A 21,428-nucleotide genomic window follows, 5' to 3' on the forward strand; every position below is an offset into this window, starting at 1 on the left:
ATCATGACATTTCTGATTGAAGTTTGGATTTCGACGTGTTTACCACTCATTCTTTTCTGATATATATGTGTCTTGTTTTTAATTAATTACACAATATTGTCCATTGTGGCAAAGTTAAGGAAAAGTGTTGATTTTACAGATGTCAGTTACATTGTAAAATTTTGTGTATTTTGTTGATATTAATTACGCAATAGTGTCCAGTGTTGCACAGGATATGCATATGTTGATATTACAGATGTCAATAACATTTTAACATTTTGTTGATATTAATTACGCAATATTGTCTAGATCATCACTTTAAATTAATAGACTAATTTTTGATATTACAGAAAGGATCAACAGCATTACATTGGGCTGCTCAGATTGGACATCTTCATGTCACCAAATGGTTAGTTGAGGAAGGAGGAATCAGTACACTGGATAAAACAGATGAGGTAACATTTAGCATTATATACTAAGTGTTAATTTATCAATGAAAAGCTATTTTGAATACTTATAGGATTTGTTCATGTAATTTAATTCTTGTCTATATTCAATTTTGATAAATTGTTTTTTATTTATATTTTAAGTTAACATCTTGAATCCAAATATTGACAAAACAAACTACGGACAAACTTATATACAAATACATAGCAACTATTTCAAATAACATAAACCAGGTGCTACAAAAACCAACTTCCTATATTGTACTGATATATAAACACTAAAAATAAAATACCACGCTTTCAAATGCATGAGTAACTACCATTGTTTAAAATTAATAAACAGAAACCAACATTCAGCCTCTACTGATATAATCAACAATATATCAAATACTCAAGAAACAACCACCTAACCTGATAAACTACACATATGTTAACAGACATCGAAAATGTTTTAAATAAACACAAAATCACCAACAAACACATACCAGTTGCCAAATCCAGACATTAAATACACACTACATTTAATAGAAATAATAAGATATAAATTCACCATTATGACAGTAGACAGATACAACAAACTACAACCAGACATTGAAGACAAACGACTTACCAACACGAATTAAGATACAAAGTCTTCAATCAAACTCATTTCGTTATATAGAAAAGATATGTATAATAACAAATAACTACATAGCCATTGATATGTTAATGATGTTGTAAATTTCACCGAAATGGTAAATTGTTTGACTGATTGTGTTATAATTTATGTTTATCATTATATTTTAATCTTGTAATACACTCAATTATGACCAGAGCGTTTCTTTATATAAAATCCTGAAATTAAGAAATTCAGGGCAGTCATCAGGCATTAACAGCAACCATGCAGACACCAATTTGAAAGAAACAAACCCCTTCATCACTCCAAAAAATCACAATCCCAAATAAAATATTTGACGACCACCCAGACTTGAACAACCAGCTTTTACATAAACATAAATTGTGAAAAACAGCAAAAAAACTAAAGGGTCCCCAGTCGGGCATATGGCATAATTCAGAAATCAATTAAAATTAACTATTAAGACTTATGATAAACAATCAGCAATTGAAAACACATTCACAAACCAAACACTTGACAGTAAGTAGGCAACTCTACACGAATTTTTAAGCACACTGTGAAGACAAATGTAAAAAAATTTAAATGATGAAAACTTAGTACTGCTGTAACATGTCACAATTCAAACAAATTTCACAGTCAGGCAGTACTTATAATCACGTTTAATTACTTTATAGACACAACCACAAAGTATCCCTTACGTATATGTCAAACAACATACGATAGCCATCAACTAATGCTACACTTATTACATAAATTCAACCTTATATCATCAAAAATAACACATTTACAGTCAGAAATCAAGCATATGCTCGATAACAAAAAAACAATCAACAATTTTTTAAAATTAAATATAAAGATAGTGTTTCCTATAATTCACATGATAACTACCAAGCACTACAACAGGCAACACGCGTTTGACAATGATTTAAAAAAGAGTCACCAATCAAACAGATGATAACGTCTATGCAAGTTAAAATCCTACAGCAATTAATATGAAAATAATGTCAAAAGAATCACCAATCAATAACATGATAGCTATGAGGTAGTCCAACAGCTAACATATATTTGAAACTAATCATAAGGCAATTGTCACCAATCAAATATATTATAATCCCAAAGACCTAAAACAACCATGTGCTACTACTACTAATTATTAGATCACACTCACAATTTCAGATTAGTAGTTTAAAAAAAACAGTCAATAGCTTATACTCACTAATCAAACATATGAAAGCAATCAAGAACGCCAACAACTATTTGTAGTTAATTGGAAAAAATAAAATCAACTAATTTCAATCAGGTAACAAATTTACATGACGTCAGACACGCGAGTCAAAATTACTGTGGATTCATTTATTTTCGTGTGTTCCGATTTCCGTGGATAAACGAAAAATTGTATCTTCGTTGATATTTCATTTCATGATTTTGCTGAGGTCTGCATACAAACCTATTTAGAATTTGTCGTTCGTGGAACATTTGAATTCGTGGTTTACCTGTACCCACGAAATCCACCAAAATTGGTATCCAAAGAATAATAATTAATCCACAGTAATGGTTAAGATATAAACAACAACCTTTAGATACCAATTAAATAGGACAGTCATCATATTATATATCAACAATCAGAAGATACTTACTGTAAATACACAGCCAACACCTTATACTTACACATTATAGCCATATGAACTACTAAGAAGCATTACAGACTTTTTAAGTAGAACCAAAAGGCATTTCCAACTGTCGACCGACAACTTACGGTCACTAAGTTACATTTCTAAGTAGCAACATTCCAGCAGCACCTGCATACGGGGAATATATCTCCCAATTGATACGATATTCCCGTGCTTGCATTTCCTATCATGATTTTCTTGATAGAGGGTTGCTGCTTACAAGGAAGCTAGTAAACCAAGAGTTCCAAATGGTGAAGTTGAAATCATCCCTTCGTAAATTTTACGGACGCCATCACGAGTTGGTTGACCGTTATGGAATAACCATTTCACAAATGATATCGGATATGTTCCTTACGTCGTAACTACAATCCCCTTCCCTTTCATGAATGTGACCTACCGAATTAGACTATTTACCGGATTTGTAATCACATAAGCAACACGACGGGTGCCACATGTGGAACAGGATCTGCTTACCCTTCCGGAGCACCTGAGATCACCCCTATGTTTTGGAGGGGTTCATGGTGTTTATTCTTTAGTTTTCTATGTTGTGTCATGTGTACTATTGTTTTTCTGTTTGTCTTTTTCATTTTTAGCCATGGCGTTGTCAGTTTGTTTTAGATTTATGAGTTTGACTATCCCTTTGGTATCTTCCGTCCCTCTTCTTTTACACATTTCAACTATCAGGAACAGTCAACAACATACAACCACTTGGGACTAACTCTAATTACACAGCCATCACTTATCATACACAAGACATAAATAATGTATTTCTTACAACCAATCATATACTTAGACATACATAAGGTATTTCTTACAACCAATCATATACTTAGACACAAGACATAAATAAGGTCTTTCTTACAACCAATCATATACTCAGACATAAATAAGGTATTTCTTACAACCAATCATATACTAAGACATAAATAAGGTATTTCTTACAACCAATTATATACTTAGACATAAATAATGTGTTTCTTACAACCAATCATATACTTAGACACAAGACATAAATAAGGTATTTCTTACAACCAATCATATACTAAGACATACATAAGGTATTTCTTACAACCAATCATATACTTAGACATAAATAAGGTATTTCTTACAACCAATCATATACTAAGACATAAAAAATAATGTATTTCTAACAACCAATCATATACTAAGACATAAATAAGGTATTTCTTACAACCAATCATATACTAACACATAAATAATGTATTTCTAACAACCAATCATATACTAAGACATAAATAATGTATTTCTAACAACCAATCATATACTAAGACATAAATAAGGTATTTCTAACAACCAATCATATACTAAGACATAAATAATGTATTTCTAACAACCAATCATATACTAAGACATAAATAATGTATTTCTAACAACCAATCATATACTAAGACATAAATAATGTATTTCTAACAACCAATCATATACTAACACATAAATAATGTATTTCTAACAACCAATCATATACTAAGACATAAATAATGTATTTCTAACAACCAATCATATACTAAGACATAAATAAGGTATTTTTTACAACCAATTATATACTTAGACACAAGCCATAAATAAGGTATTTCTTACAACCAATCATATACTAAGACATACATAAGGTATTTCTTACAACCAATCATATACTTAGACATAAATAAGGTATTTCTTACAACCAATCATATACTAAGACATACAAAATAATGTATTTCTAACAACCAATCATATACTAAGACATAAATAAGGTATTTCTTACAACCAATCATATACTAACACATAAATAATGTATTTCTAACAACCAATCATATACTAACACATAAATAATGTATTTCTAACAACCAATCATATACTAAGACATAAATAAGGTATTTCTAACAACCAATCATATACTAAGACATAAATAATGTATTTCTAACAACCAATCATATACTAAGACATAAATAATGTATTTCTAACAACCAATCATATACCAAGACATAAATAATGTATTTCTAACAACCAATCATATACTAACACATAAATAATGTATTTCTAACAACCAATCATATACTAAGACATAAATAATGTATTTCTAACAACCAATCATATACTAAGACATAAATAATGTATTTCTAACAACCAATCATATACTAAGACATAAATAATGTATTTCTAACAACCAATCATATACTAACACATAAATAATGTATTTCTAACAACCAATCATATACTAAGACATAAATAAGGTATTTTTTACAACCAATTATATACTTAGACATAAATAAGGTATTTCTTACAACCAATCATATACTTAGACACAAGACATAAATAAGGTATTTCTTACAACCAATCATATACTAAGACATACATAAGGTATTTCTTACAACCAATCATATACTTAGACATAAATAAGGTATTTCTTACAACCAATCATATACTAAGACATAAAAAATAATGTATTTCTAACAACCAATCATATACTAAGACATAAATAAGGTATTTCTTACAACCAATCATATACTAACACATAAATAATGTATTTCTAACAACCAATCATATACTAAGACATAAATAATGTATTTCTAACAACCAATCATATACTAAGACATAAATAAGGTATTTCTAACAACCAATCATATACTAAGACATAAATAATGTATTTCTAACAACCAATCATATACTAAGACATAAATAATGTATTTCTAACAACCAATCATATACTAAGACATAAATAATGTATTTCTAACAACCAATCATATACTAACACATAAATAATGTATTTCTAACAACCAATCATATACTAAGACATAAATAATGTATTTCTAACAACCAATCATATACTAAGACATAAATAAGGTATTTTTTACAACCAATTATATACTTAGACATAAATAAGGTATTTCTTACAACCAATCATATACTTAGACACAAGACATAAATAAGGTATTTCTTACAACCAATCATATACTAAGACATACATAAGGTATTTCTTACAACCAATCATATACTTAGACATAAATAAGGTATTTCTTACAACCAATCATATACTAAGACATACAAAATAATGTATTTCTAACAACCAATCATATACTAAGACATAAATAAGGTATTTCTTACAACCAATCATATACTAACACATAAATAATGTATTTCTAACAACCAATCATATACTAACACATAAATAATGTATTTCTAACAACCAATCATATACTAAGACATAAATAATGTATTTCTAACAACCAATCATATACTAAGACATAAATAATGTATTTCTAACAACCAATCATATACTAAGACATAAATAATGTATTTCTAACAACCAATCATATACTAAGACATAAATAATGTATTTCTAACAACCAATCATATACTAACACATAAATAATGTATTTCTAACAACCAATCATATACTAAGACATAAATAATGTATTTCTAACAACCAATCATATACTAAGACATAAATAATGTATTTCTAACAACCAATCATATACTAAGACATAAATAATGTATTTCTAACAACCAATCATATACTAACACATAAATAATGTATTTCTAACAACCAATCATATACTAAGACATAAATAAGGTATTTTTTACAACCAATTATATACTTAGACATAAATAAGGTATTTCTTACAACCAATCATATACTTAGACACAAGACATAAATAAGGTATTTCTTACAACCAATCATATACTAAGACATACATAAGGTATTTCTTACAACCAATCATATACTTAGACATAAATAAGGTATTTCTTACAACCAATCATATACTAAGACATAAAAAATAATGTATTTCTAACAACCAATCATATACTAAGACATAAATAAGGTATTTCTTACCACCAATCATATACTAACACATAAATAATGTATTTCTAACAACAAATAATATACTAAGACATAAATAATGTATTTCTAACAACCAATCATATACTAAGACATAAATAATGTATTTCTAACAACCAATCATATACTAAGACATAAATAATGTATTTCTAACAACCAATCATATACTAAGACATAAATAATGTATTTCTAACAACCAATCATATACTAAGACATAAATAATGTATTTCTAACAACCAATCATATACTAACACATAAATAATGTATTTCTAACAACCAATCATATACTAAGACATAAATAATGTATTTCTAACAACCAATCATATACTAAGACATAAATAAGGTATTTTTTACAACCAATTATATATTAAGACACTTCGTCAAACAACTAACAGCAATCAATTATTAATCAAACAGATATAAGTCATTCCCTACTTATACATCCCGTCAATGTGTTTGTATTGGCTTTCATTTTTGCTAATGTGTTTTGTATATACGACTTGTTGTATTTCTTTAGTTCTTATAACGGTACGTTAAGGGCATACGATACAGTTTTGATCCTGTATTTACAAGTTCATGAAAATTTGCATATAGGCTATTTTTCACCTGATTAAATCATATATGTAATAAAAAATATACCTTCATGTGCTACTTTTTGAGTAAATTGAGGTCGAAATTTTGTATATTTGCTCATAATTCAGATTTGTTGCCGTTATTTCTTTTTCGAAAGAAAGACATAACTTTTTTGTTATAAAAGATAATTTAAAAACACAAATTGTTTTTGGTTAAATCATGGAAGTATAATACTTCCATGGTTAAATCATCGTTAATTTCTGTGTTTTGTAAGTATCCTAAAAAAATGCATTTTTTATTCAGAAATAACTCATATTTATCAAATGTTCATGAATTGAGGAAAAAACGTCATTTTTGGCTGCATGTTTATCAAAATTAAAAAAAAATCTCTATTTACAGTTTTATAAAATTTGGGTCATACAATCTCCCTGCAAAATGAAACAAATTGCCGTTTTGAAAAATAGGGGTCCATGAACTCGTTTTCAAATTAAATCAGTTTGAATGATAAAAATCAATCGAAAAATGCATCTTTTCCCGATAAGTCACAGTTTGACGTCGCGAAAATAACATTTTACGTTAGAAAGGTCATTACCTCCCCTGTAACTGTATCGTATGCCCTTAAAAGATCCCGTCAGTATGATATTATTTTTTTTTTTTTTTTATGTCATATTGATATATTTCTATTATGAGTTACAAAATACGTTGAGCCACAAACGTCAAACTCATTCAATTACGTAGTGGAATTAACTATTTGTTGATTCTTATAAATTCTATATAACTTTTGGCCTATTTTAAATCTCGGTCTGTTTTTGACATTTATTCTTACTTACTTTTGATTTTTTAACCCTGTATGCTAGCATTTCTATGTGAAATTTTAAAATTGTGTGTATGTAAATTGAACGAAAAATATATGTGACGTATAAAATTTTCTCACGTCAGACACGCGTATTAATGAATGTTTTTGTAGATAGACGTTTTTGTGTTCTGCTAAATTGTTCCTTTTAAAATTGTTACACGATGATTACTGCAGTACCCATATTTTAAAATTGAGAATGGAAATGGGGAATGTGTCAAAGAGACAACCCGACCACATAGCAGACAACAGCAAAAGGTCACCAACAGGTCTTCAATGCAGCAAGAAATTCCCGCACCCGGAGGCGTCCTTCAGCTGGTCCCTAAACAAATATATATACTAGTTTAGTGATAATGAACACCATACTAAACTCCAAATTGTACACAAGAAACTAAAATTGAAATAAATACAAGACTAACAAAGGCCATAGGCGCAGATTTGCGGCGGGGTTAAACAAGTTGATTAAATCTCAACCCTCCCCCTATACCTCTAGCTAATGTTGAACAGTAAACGCATACAATACGCACATTAAAATTCAGTTCAAGAGAAGTCCGAGTCTGATGTCTGAAGATGTAACCAAAGAAAATAAACAAAATTACAATAATACATAAATAACATCAGACGACTAGCAGTTAACTGACATGACAGCTCCAGACTTCATTTAAACTGATTGAAAGATTATGTCTTCATCATATGAATATCAGGCACAATCTGTCTCGTGAGGGGTTTAGTATCATACCATCATAACATATATGAGAAGAACATAACCCGTGTCATGCCAACAACTTGTTTTAAAATAAATGAGTTCAGTTCCGATGCAAAGACCCTATTGGTGAATTGATATTAACATCAAAATATGCAATATTCAATGACCGGGCAACAATATTGTAACTATATCCCTTCTTAATAAGTCTATTTAAAGGTTTAAACTATCTATTGGCCACATTTCACCCATCAGGAACAACAAACAAACAATTATTTTACCTAAAACGAACAACTTGCTATGTCAAATTAAACAAATGACAGCAAACATGCACTTCGATAACAGCAAATGGACACAGCTTACAATCAGTAGTCACATATCAAACATTTTGCAGTAATAAGGTACTGCTACTACCCAACGATCATATGAGACTAACTTTTCAGACACTTATGTGCAAACAATCATTTGATTCTATCAAAAACTATGAATAGCCTCTAAAGACTAAATTGCAAGATACTTATAACAACAAACATGCTCCCAAACACACGACTGCCATCAAAAATACCATTTATCAAATGCACAATCATTTCTCATAATCACACATCAAACACATGACAAATATAAAGCACTACCAACATATACCAACTATCAGAGATATAAAACAAGAAGCAACAACTTACAATCACCACGGAAACACATAAACAATGAGGCACATACAACAGCCATCAATACTAGTTTGAAAGTCATTACCAGAAAAAAAGTCACACATCAAACACAGGACAGTCGTTGGACACTTCAAAAAACTTAACAAACCACTACCAACATATAACAATCACGGACCTAACACAGTATAGCCTTCAACCACTTCCAACTAACAGTTAGACACTTATTATAAAACACAGCCAACAAGTCTTATTCAGTTATCAAACAAATGAGAGACATTAGACACTAACAGCAACCAACCGAAAGACGAGGATAATTGCAGAGACAACAATTTATTCATTGTTAAATAACATAACAACTATCAGACATTACAAGCTATCAACAAATGGAAGAGTCTTTAGTCCGATGCGCTGACCACTAACAAAAATTAATCTTGAAATAAGACTTGAAGCTCATACATTAAGTTTGCTGAAGAAAAAATGATTAGAATAAACTCTAATCAGGAAATTATCCTTATAGATATAAAAAAAAATGTATTACCAAACAATTTACAAATGCTCTTTGTATTTTGCTTGAAAGTTGTTGTAAAAACGGAATTGTTTTAGTTGATGGATACAGGTTTAAGATTTGTTTTTTTAGGGTCTCACTCCATATATTCTGGCTGCAAATAAAGACAACTACAAGTATTCATCTAAGCAGAAAAAAGGAAAGAAAGAAGTAATGAAATTTCTCAAGGTACATGTTCTGTCGTATCATATTTATGAAATAATCAATAAGAAATACAGTATATGTTGACACTGATATCTATCAATAGAAAAAGTTTGAAAATATATGACAATTTTCAACATTTTACAAATAAACGAAACTAGATTTTTTTACTTTGTTTATAACATTTACATACATTCTGGAATGTATTTGTTTATGTCTCGCTGTGGCTTTTGGGACATTAACTGTAAGATTAATTTCTCCGTATGTCTATTAGAACGTTCGTCCAAAAATTAGTTTCCGTTATCTAACTTGAGTTTGCCTCTATCAAATGTTACGAAGCCTACACAAGCTGTATACATCCTCGGCATTCCTGATGAAAGCAAATCCTGAAAAGCGCTTCTGTTAAATTGTTCCTTTTAACATTGATGATGACTGCTGTACCCATATTTTGACTATATTTTTATTGTGTCTGTTTAGTCAACGCATCATTGTAAATATAACGGAATTTGATGAGACTGTCATCAAAGTGAGAGGTTAGCGCTATAAAATCAGGTTTAATCCACCATTTTCTAAATTTAAAAATGCCTGTTAGGAATATGACAGTTTTTTTTTATTCATTTTTGATGCGTTTTGTTATTTGATTTTGCCATGTGATTTTGGACTTTCCGAATTGATTTTCCTCTAAGTTCAGTATTTTTGTGATTTTACTTTTGCATATGATTATAAAACATTGTTTTTGATATTTTACACACGATGCTTATTACAACAAAACACAGATCAATGTCGAATTAGACTGGTAACAATATTACAATTCTCTAGGGTAAGTGGTCCGTAAAAGATTGTTAGAATCCAAATTTCTTGAAATGTAATTTGTGAAAATTGAAATAGATTACTTTGTTAAAAAAAACCAGATAGTGTTTGGCATTACACCAAAAATATTTTTTCTGATAAAGTTAATGTCGTTGCATAAATGGTAAAAACATGCCTGCTGAAAAGTTAAAAGGTTGATATCTGACAATAGAAACATAAGGATATCTAGTATACAACTACGGACTATCGTGTATACAGTTATTGATTAATAAAACATTTGAGAAGATGTTATATTCATAATGTATGTTTTTCATATAAATAATATGTAGATCTACCAAGAAAAAGTCTAAGGGTGGGCATTCTAAGGCAGACAAAACTAACTGGACATTGTTTTGTTTGACCTTAAATGTGCTGCCTCACAGAGCAAACGATACCATGAGACATATTTTTGATGTATGGGATAAGTAAGCGCTTATAAAGATTTTTGTCCACGCTTTAATGTGTATGTCCTTGTCCCTAGTGTATTCACTGTTTGTCATAAGTCGCTGTCTGTAATAATTGTTTTTAATTTATTTTTTTGTGACGTATACTCATGTGGCCAGGTGCAAACTAGTCACGATACACATATATAATCTATTTCTTCTATAATATTTTTTTGATTAATAAATATGATTAGAACAAGCACAGTTCAGGACAGTGGTAGGCTGGGGAAGTTTTCAAACATTGCTGGACTGACTGAAATATTTTTTTCTGTCTCTAAAGAAACAGCATTAAAAAATGTGGTTCGCAATGAAAGGAGTAAATTATAAAAAAAAACGTTGATGACGTAACGGTCATATGACAAACTTATGTTCATGAGATGATAAACAAAATTATCTTATCCAATCAGAAGACCAGTTATGTTAAACATTACGTAGAGAACAGAGTGTGTTTACCAGTGCCATCTTCATTCTTTTAGGACACTTCTCGCTTTTAGTCACTTTAAGTGACAGTAGTGTGAAATAAAACTATAAGATTTTAAAGCAACAACTATATTAATACAAACAAGTCTAACGTTGTCTTTTTCTGGCACTCTCAACTCAAACGATCTTCCAACAGATTCAGTTTTCAACAAAATAATATTTCACATTATTGACTGAAATGTGATTATGATGGCCTAAAGTAAACGTTTTTCTCGTTCTTTGCATTGTGTAATTTATATTCCTCTCCAAAAGTTGTTTATTTTTGTTTACTTTGCTTTTTCCATTCAAATATTATTACAAATTAAGTACGAGAGCCATATTCGAGCCGAAATTTGATTTTTTACGATATTAAACAGAGACAAATACCTGGCTAAAACCAATTACGAATTATTTACACAAAATGAAAAAAAACATCTTTCTGAGCAGATTATATATTCCATTAGATCTCCTTAGTTACATATTCTGGCTCCTATAGCCTCGAGACAATGTGTATTTCCCTATTTATAACCATAATATATCGTCTGCTATGTTGTAGACTGTCATGGCCAAGGAAGAACAAGAATTGGCAACAAAAGTCTTCCATCAGAAAGGTCTTACACAAGTTATTAAAGGTAAGTTTGTATATGATTTCATTTCATGTGTGAAATACATCTGTGAGATGGCATAACAAGATTTGAGAAAAAAAACAAATGTGATTATATAGTAAAAAGAAAATGAGAATTTTACATTGTTTTATATGATCAACTCCTACATGCGGTATATATTAGGGACGGCAAAGAGTACACGATTACTCACTAGGAAGATCGATAACTCTTATACTTTTTAGTACTTATTAGTACTCATATACCTAATATAGCCTTTAATAAATCTAGATGTATTTCTTCTTACATTACCACTCACTTTAGTTCCCTTTGAACTACCCTCCTCAGTAATGCTAGTTTAAATAACAACGTAGAAACGTTTATCCTGAGACTCCTTTGTGTTGTACTAGAATTTTGTTGTATTTTAACTGTGTAAGGGGTTTCTATTTGGCTGTCAATGTCTGTTTGGAAATTTCGTTCTGAATGTGTATTTTATTTGACATTGGATTTTAAGCAGCTAGCGATCCTACAACAAAGTCTCTTTGATTTTAATTTTATCTACTGTACTCATTACTGAGTAGGCTACATGTAGTATTTTGTGATAAGGTTCTATGCTTCTGTATTGTGCAAGCAATTTTCAGTAATACTTTTATTATTTGTGGACGAAAGGCGCATCTGTTGTGTAAAACTGCAAGGCTAGGCTATTTGATGAGGTTTTTTTTATTTTAAAAGAATGTTTTTCATATTTCGTCATTTTCTGTACTGATATGATTTCATTTTCAATTTTATGACGTTGATGTGTACAATTTTACATTTAAAATTTCTGTAATTTGTGAAGTACCACTCAGCTTGATTTTTAAGTCACCCATTAATGTTTCATAATTTGTTCAACTGCAAAGAAAGTAAGGGTAGGCGACATATAGAGATTTTCATTACTATCAGTACAGATCAGTTTGAAATTTGTTTTGAGGCCATATTCAATAGGACATGTTCAAGTGATTGAATTAATTAGCAATAAGCAATATTCAGTTTTTCTGCCTAAGTTGTATTAAAAGGAACTACATACAATGTATAAACATATATAACAAACGACGATATTTTCTATAAAGTTATGTAACTGTATGTTTGTCTCAGTTTTTTAAAATTTTTAGGCCCTGTCAACTACATCATAGTCTGTAGACTGGGATAATAAGCATTTGTTTTAATCTATTCCGGTAGGCAAGACACCTATCTGTGTCAACAATTTGTTTGTAAATAGGCATGATTCGACATTTGATGTAGAACTTTATAATGTTGAATTGTACTACGTACAGCCCTTATGATACTTTTAAATTTATAAATCAGTGTTAGCTTGTGATATTTCTAAAATGTATAACGATCTAAACATATATGATGGATAACACCCTGTGTATCTTCTTGTTTATACTGCTTGTATTTGTGTCAGCAAGAGAACAATAAAAAAACGATCTTTGAATTTCATATCTTACATTTTTTTCGGTTTTATACATTTAGGGCCCAACAAAGAAATACAGATATTTTCTGACATGGAATTTCAAGGTCTGTTAAGCAGCGGATCATACAAATGTTACTGGAACCGTGTTTTTCTTACCGGTCCATTTGGTGTTGGCAAGACATGCTTAGCCAAAATTCTAGTGGGAGATGAGGCTCCAGAGCAGCGAGAGTCAACAGATGGTATATGGATTTACCTCGGCAGAGCTGGAATGAATATAAAGGAACGTTGTTGGGTTTTCTTGGAAAAGGGTAAGTAAATTTTAAGACTCTAAACAATAGAAATTGACTGAGGATATGCATCTCAGAGTAATTGGTTTAATTTTGTGTAAGGGATTGAACCAAGATTCCAGGTCAAAGTTCGGTTTATAATGTTAGGTGAAAATGCATCTCGAGCTACACTTTGAACTAAACTTAATTATTTGTTTTATTCGTTGGTTTCCATCTATTAAATTGTCTTTACTTACTCTTTTGACCTTTGCTGGTAAATCCTTGGCAATCCTAACATTATTATGTTTGATTTTTCTTAAACTAACTAAATTTGACTATTTGGGGTTACCATAATTAAACATTGTGAAACGTTCGAAAATCACTGATAGATATATATAATAACAACATTAACGGTACCAATTTTCCTGCACCAGATGCGCATTTTGACAATACATCCAAAGTATAGCCAAATCCGTGAAAGGAATCAGAGCTTTGCATGAGGGAGATACATTCCTTAATCTATAATAATCTCTAACATTTTAATTGTCTGTTTTGCACAAGTTTTCATACAACTTATCTGACACTATATAAAGACGTACATATATAGAATTCTATAACTTGAATGCAAATATATGAATAAGTCAAAAATTCTGCACAACTCAGATAAATCAATTTTTCAAACATTGCCAAACAATGAAATCATTATGTTTTATTTTTAGAAAAAATCTTGTCTGTCCTCCATACAACCTTTAACAGTCTATCTGTGCATTATTTTGCGTGCCTACTTGGAAATTGTTAATGAACACGTTCATAAGGAAAATTATATAATTGGACGATACGCCTTGTGACGACAAATGATCATACTGATATTTTGTAGCGTCAAGTTTCCTTTTTTCAAAACTATTTAATTCCTTTGTCATCAGACAGCAGCTGGTTAATTTAATATATAACCAGTCTATCACTATCCAAGTACTATCTCTGTGCCGATATTGGTTATATGTTAGAATTAGCTGGTACTGGGATGGGTGTTTAGATGATATCTTGTAGCATTTTGCCATTTGTATATAAAACTAAAGGCATGCATCCGAACAAATAAACGCTTAAACCTTATAATTTCAATATTCATTCATTTTCCTCCATTAAAATTTTCAAACTGTCAACAATTTATCTAAATGTTGCAAATAGAAATTTAAAAAAACTTAGAACATATTTTGTTTTAAAACTTAACTTGTTTGAGTGTTTATTTACTACGTTTTAACTTTTTGTTTCCAATCTTTGAGAAAAAAAACTTCAATGATATTTGTAGTCAAACTTATCGTATTTTTATATAAATTATAGATGATTTTTTATCATTTTGAAAATCAATGTAATAGAAACAACATAAATGCTTAATAGCTGTAACAGTTACACCTGAGTTAAAATGCACAAATTACTTCCAATACATTTGAAAGCTTTGTCTTTTATATTCTAATTTTTAAGGGAGACCAGGCAAAATAAATATTATCATCATTGGTCTTTTTGCAAACGGCAGTGACAACCTCCTAAAAGTGAGGCGTCTGTTTGGTTGTGCGATGCATTAAATTCACAAGCATTTAGAATGGGGATGTTAGATCCGAAGCCTCAAATAAAGATAATGTCATCTAAGTTTCTGTCCCTTTCCATTTAAACCTCGTTTTACAGTGGCATTCTTAATATCGCTGACCTTCATCCTGGACGGCATCGTGTACTGGACCTTCCTATTTTATTTAGTATTAACTTGTTCGCGTCCTGAAAATGCATAACATATTTCCCAGTGGATGTAAGGCAAACAACTATTAGCAATCAATTCTAAACCCTTGGTTTACCCTTAAATAGGGCCCCTTAATTACTTGTTCGAAATGTTTTACATTGTGTTGTGTCATATAGGGGATTGGTAATCGTAATTAGAAATTAGTTATCGATTACTGTTTGCAATGTGATCATATGTAACCAAGCTTTCACTTTCTTAACCATATTTCGTAATCTAAGTATTTTCTAAGTTGACGTGAATCAATATTTTGTAATGATCAAAACAAACGTTTTGGAAATGAACTTTTGTTTGATCAATCCGATATATATTTCATGGACAGAGGTAAACGTAATCAGTATTCAGTTGTCATCGATAACTCTTTGCAATGTGATCACATGTAACCATTCAATGTCTTAATCTAAGAGTATACCTTTAGTGAATGTGAATTTTTGTTTTGCAATGATTAAAAAATGTCTTGAAACGAACTTTTGTATGATAAATCAGATAACATATTTCAGGGACTATCTTGAATGCAACAGTGCAAAGTTTACTACGAAGTAAAGAAATGGCAATTCTAGGTGTTGTAAAGTCTATCGAGGAAGTGGCAGATTCTGATGATGCTAAACATAGGGAGGAAATCAAAAACAAAGGTTCTGTATCTTCCAGTCTAGGGGCTGCAAAACGTATAGATGAAATGCCTGATCGAAGTGCTGTTAAGTCTAATATCAGTACTCCAGGTGTTCACACGATAACGTCAAAGTTGAAAGCTTTCTTCAGTCTCCCAAGTCGAAAACAGAAAGGATTCAAAGGTATGTGTTGTTAATATGATGTGTCAATACAAATCATGCCATATTGTGTAGACGTCTGGTCTTTCTTGTCAGTGTTGTGCTTAATTTTGTCCATGTCACAGTTTATGTTAACCAATAACGTCGTTAAACAGAGAATAGCTGCGAAATTTCACCACAAGGTTCCATTCTCCAAACAGGAAGTTGGGATTGATTTTGATGGTTATGGCCAAAATTGTCTAAAAGGACCAAAAACTAGGACGTATATGCTGCTGGGCAATTAAGTGTGTCTTTGAAATTGAAGTAAAGTCTATTGGTTTCTGTACTGAAAATGAAAAGTTTGAAATGATTTTAGTGGTTAAACCCTAAATATTTTACTCAAACGGGTAACCGATACTTTTTCCTACTTTTAATAAATTGCTTTTTTATAGAGAAATATCAATCGGGTTATAGTTCAAATACTTGAATTCTTCTTCTTCTTTAATATGCTGAATTAATCACTGTATTCATATTTCGGATTTTGCACTCTTTTTTTCAAGCTGGTCCTCAAATTATGAGGTCAAGAGTATCCAAAATGAGACTTTTTTCGATATACAAAAATTAAACAACGGATTTTTGTATCTGCTGAATCTAAACATGTTTCTAGATTTTATAGTTAAGGACCAGCTTTCAAATCGGCACAAGTCGGGGTCTTAATTAACCATTTTTTCAAATTCAACAAAAAATAATTGATAAGTATTTTTTTTTTATACATTTTACTATTATAGTAAAACGGTCAATTTTAAACTTTTAAAGTTGAAGTTCTTAGACAACATTCTTTCTGAGTCGTATCAACAAGCACATTGCAGACTATTTATTTTAATAACCCTATGCCAGAAAATAGATGTCACCCTTTTTTTTTTGGCGACTTATATCCTCTCTGGACATGGTTGTATCTAAATACACCTCACGCAGCAATATGCATCACCAATTCAAACAAGTTTTTTACTGCCAAGAATGGAAAAGTCCTACGGATGAATATATTATATTCATGATATTCCCAGTCTTACATTTTTGTGTAAAATGGTCTAACCCGCACATGCATCATTTTTAAAGATCTATAAAAAAATCTATAATTTTGTAATCATTGATTTAATTGTATTAATAAGACATGGATGCTTAAATGAATAGCATTACAAAACATTTCGTGAATAATTTTTTGTCTGTTTACAAAACTTATTTGACAAATTTTTAAATGTGCAATTATGTTTTTTTCAATATCTAGGAAATTGAAAAAAATATACACGATTATCTTTAACCTTTCATTCAGCTCTTACATACACAAAGCAACTTATAGTTTTTGTTTTCAGGTCAAAATGTTGCTCATCTTAAATCTTCAAATGATGAAAGTGCTCTGATGCATGGAGCTACTAGAGATGATAGTGCTGGGAGAGGGGGAGACTCGGAAGATATATTGACTGCCAATGACATGTCAGAGGATGAAATTATCAAACTAATTCGATCTGAATGTAATAAAGGCAATTACGAAATGATAATTGTCCCCATTGATTTATGGGACTTTGGCGGTCAAAAGATATATCACTTGACACACCAGCTCTTTATATCTAGCAGAGGCACTTTTGTATTAATCTTCAATGGTAGTAAAGGTATCCATGACGACACACCTGATTACATAGACTTACCAGGCTGTAATAATCAACGGAATACTGCAGGTATGTTATCTTAATGGGTAAAACAATCTATTTCAATACAACGAATATATTTAATAGTCTTTCGATATAGGTAAACTGTAGATTACCTGAGCTCTCCTTGAGCATAAAAGGCCTCAACATAAAAAAAGCAATAAGCTCCTTAGTGAAGATGTATACAGCAACAGAGTCAGTAATAAAACATCTGGTATTGTTCGTAACATCTAGATGAACTGCCTTTTGTTGTTTTAAATCGAAGTTTGTTTTATAAAGTATAAAGAATGAAGAATTTAATTGTTCCTTTCTTAAAATTTAAACACAAAGAGCGGAAGACCAATTAGTGAATGGTAATAGGTATACAAATGATTATGCTTACACCCTACATTATTTTGTTGTGTAATTCAGTTGTTTATTCATGCAAATAACAAAGTATTGTTAAAAGCTATGTCTGCGAGAATATAAAATATGTTTACCTCATAGGAAAGATAAATAAGCTAACAACAGAAATGATAGAAATTCAACAATGCTGCTAACAATTGAACAGATATCTTCAATTGATATGATTAGATAATGGTTGTGAGAATCAATTATTTTAAGTTCTTTATAAATGCCTATTGTTCAGTAATTATTGGCAGGCAATTTTATACTTTCAAACATATCAACATGAATGCGTGTTTGTTGCAGTCTATCTTGTCCATTGGGTTAACTCAGTCCTTACATATTGTAAGACTTCGGCTGAAAATGGAGGATACCCAAAAATCAAATTTGTTGCAACACACAAAGATCAAGTTAAAGTAAGTACTGACATAAATTCAAGAACTGTGTAACTATAATACTTTGCCATGCCTGACAGAGTTACAATTAACTTTTGGGTAAACAACTCATCTGTCCCTTTTTTTCCTATGTCCATGAATGAAATAAGTTGAATTTATGAACATGCCATAATGAAATTGTTAGTGGTACTCTAATCAGCTGTCTTATTTACAAGATGGTACATATTTTGTATAATAAAGTCTTTTAGATTTTAGCCTAGATTATGGGATTTTCCCAGAAAGAGTGTCTGAAGTTTTTTTCCCACACTTTCCTGCCTTATAAATGAGTGATTGGTTTTCGAAATAAAATTATAAATAATGAACAATTTCAATATGTCATGTTCACAAACTCAACTCATTTCATTCTTTTTTAAAGAGTTAGGGACATAAGAAGAAACAGGTTTGTTTTTTTTAAAAGTGCATCTGAGATTTGATCCATCAAAAATCATGGCCGCTCTGGCTTGACTTAGTAAATGTAGTTTGAAGGCATTGTTGGGCTTATCTCTATAAAATAGTTAGAGTCCATGTGACAGTATAAATGGTCAACTGTTTTCCCTATGGAATTCAATTTTGGAACTCTTGCAATTACAATTTCATTTTACGCAAATATCATGGAATAGTTTAAGTGAGAGGAAAAAAGTTTTGACTATTCTGTTCATACAATAAATCATTGGTATCGCTTGATTCACTGAATAGTGTATATACATTTTCATTTGTGTATATTTTAGGGTGATATTGAGGAACAGAGACGAATCTTAGTAACCTCAATTGAAAAACTCTTTGAAAATCATGGAGGAAAACAACATCTTCAATATGAACCACTTATTTTTGTGGATGCAAGAAACAAAGAGGACGAAGAATTAGACACATTGAAGAAACAGTTGGTGGAAGTTGCATTAGACCATCCTAGTTGCGGAGAATTAATGCCAACCAAGTTTGTACCCCTTGAACTTCAATTAGCCAAAAAAGCAGAGGAAAAAAAGAAAGTACTATCCATTGGTGAACTGAATGCCCTTAACCAGCAGAATGAAAAACATGCATTAACCCCTGATCAGCTACAAAAGTTTCTGAAGGTTAATCATGCCCTTGGAAAACTGATCTACTTCGATGAAGCTTGCTTGAGAGATAACGTTATCATAGATCCAGTGTTTTTGGTAGACGTGCTACGTTCCATCGTTACTGATGAACAATTTTGGCCAGAACATCTCACTGAGGTACTTGGAGAACTTAAAGAAAGTGGAAAATTGCTGAAAAAGGATTTACACGAAATATGGAAACAAGACTGTTTCAAAGAGATCTCAGAGCATAAAGAATATATGGTAGAAATGTTAGTACATTTGGACATAATTTGTCGACAGAAAGACAATGAATATGAATCAGAATTGTTCTTAGTTCCATGCATGATTGGAACCAAAAGAGAAGACAACCCACAAATAGATTTTGACAGAAGCATACATCTTGCTTATAGGTTTAAGGAGGAAGTTGTGCCACCTGCTATCCTTTACCGGTTCATTGCGACTTTCATATCAATGTGGAAGCTTCGAGTCAGCTCTAAATCCAGTCGTCTGATGATCTTTTCAGACAGTGCTGATGTTACAATTGATGCTGAACACGATATGAGAATTGACATTCAGGGAAACAGAATCATAGTTTCTCTTTCTCACAAAGAAAGCCAAATTTCCATTGTACCTACAATTGCATCAACAGCTCAGGAATGCCTCACACATGCCATTACACGCATTTCCAATTTCTATTTCTCAGTTTCAGAAGATTCTGGTTGTACTAGAGATTTACCTTTTACCATTCAAATTGGTATAGTTTGTGGGTCAGATCTATGCTTTTTTGACCACATGTTGAGATCTAAGGAGGAATGGACATGTCCCGATCACAATAGTATACACAAGACTAATAGTGTGTCCAGATGGTTTGCAGACAAGGTATCTATCTTTTATAGAACGTTTTCAACTTTTTGCTATTGAATGAAGAGTCAATCACCTTTTGGAGGTTTGAACGGTCATTTTGAACTTATAAGCATATGAAAAGTTAGAGCAATTATTTAGATGTGTTCAGTGTTTCAGTAAATTTTCCGACTTCTCCTTGCAATAACCCTAACCCTAACCCTAACTCTAACCCATGAACTGATCTTTACTTACTACAAGTCAATCATTTGAACATTACTGAATTTACCATTGTTTATAAGTACATGAAGTATAAACATTGACTGGATTATACAAATGAGTTGACAAAGAACACA

The 21,428-nt window shown here is 30.7% G+C and overlaps 1 protein-coding gene across 1 annotated transcript in view; it reads left to right on the top strand.

Moving 5' to 3' along the window:
- LOC134695349 (uncharacterized) overlaps window positions 1-21,428 on the top strand; it is a 38,899-nt gene that overhangs the window by 6,885 nt on the left and 10,586 nt on the right. The window contains exons 3-10 of the mRNA XM_063556573.1: window positions 330-434; window positions 9,981-10,076; window positions 12,357-12,432; window positions 13,915-14,163; window positions 16,408-16,698; window positions 18,024-18,386; window positions 19,047-19,156; window positions 19,903-21,111. Coding sequence (XP_063412643.1) covers window positions 330-434; window positions 9,981-10,076; window positions 12,357-12,432; window positions 13,915-14,163; window positions 16,408-16,698; window positions 18,024-18,386; window positions 19,047-19,156; window positions 19,903-21,111 — 2,499 coding nt within the window. The remainder of the gene's footprint in view (window positions 1-329; window positions 435-9,980; window positions 10,077-12,356; window positions 12,433-13,914; window positions 14,164-16,407; window positions 16,699-18,023; window positions 18,387-19,046; window positions 19,157-19,902; window positions 21,112-21,428) is intronic.

Source organism: Mytilus trossulus, chromosome 13 (genome assembly GCF_036588685.1).
Source record: "Mytilus trossulus isolate FHL-02 chromosome 13, PNRI_Mtr1.1.1.hap1, whole genome shotgun sequence".
In the NCBI taxonomy this organism is placed as follows: Eukaryota; Metazoa; Mollusca; class Bivalvia; order Mytilida; family Mytilidae; genus Mytilus; species Mytilus trossulus.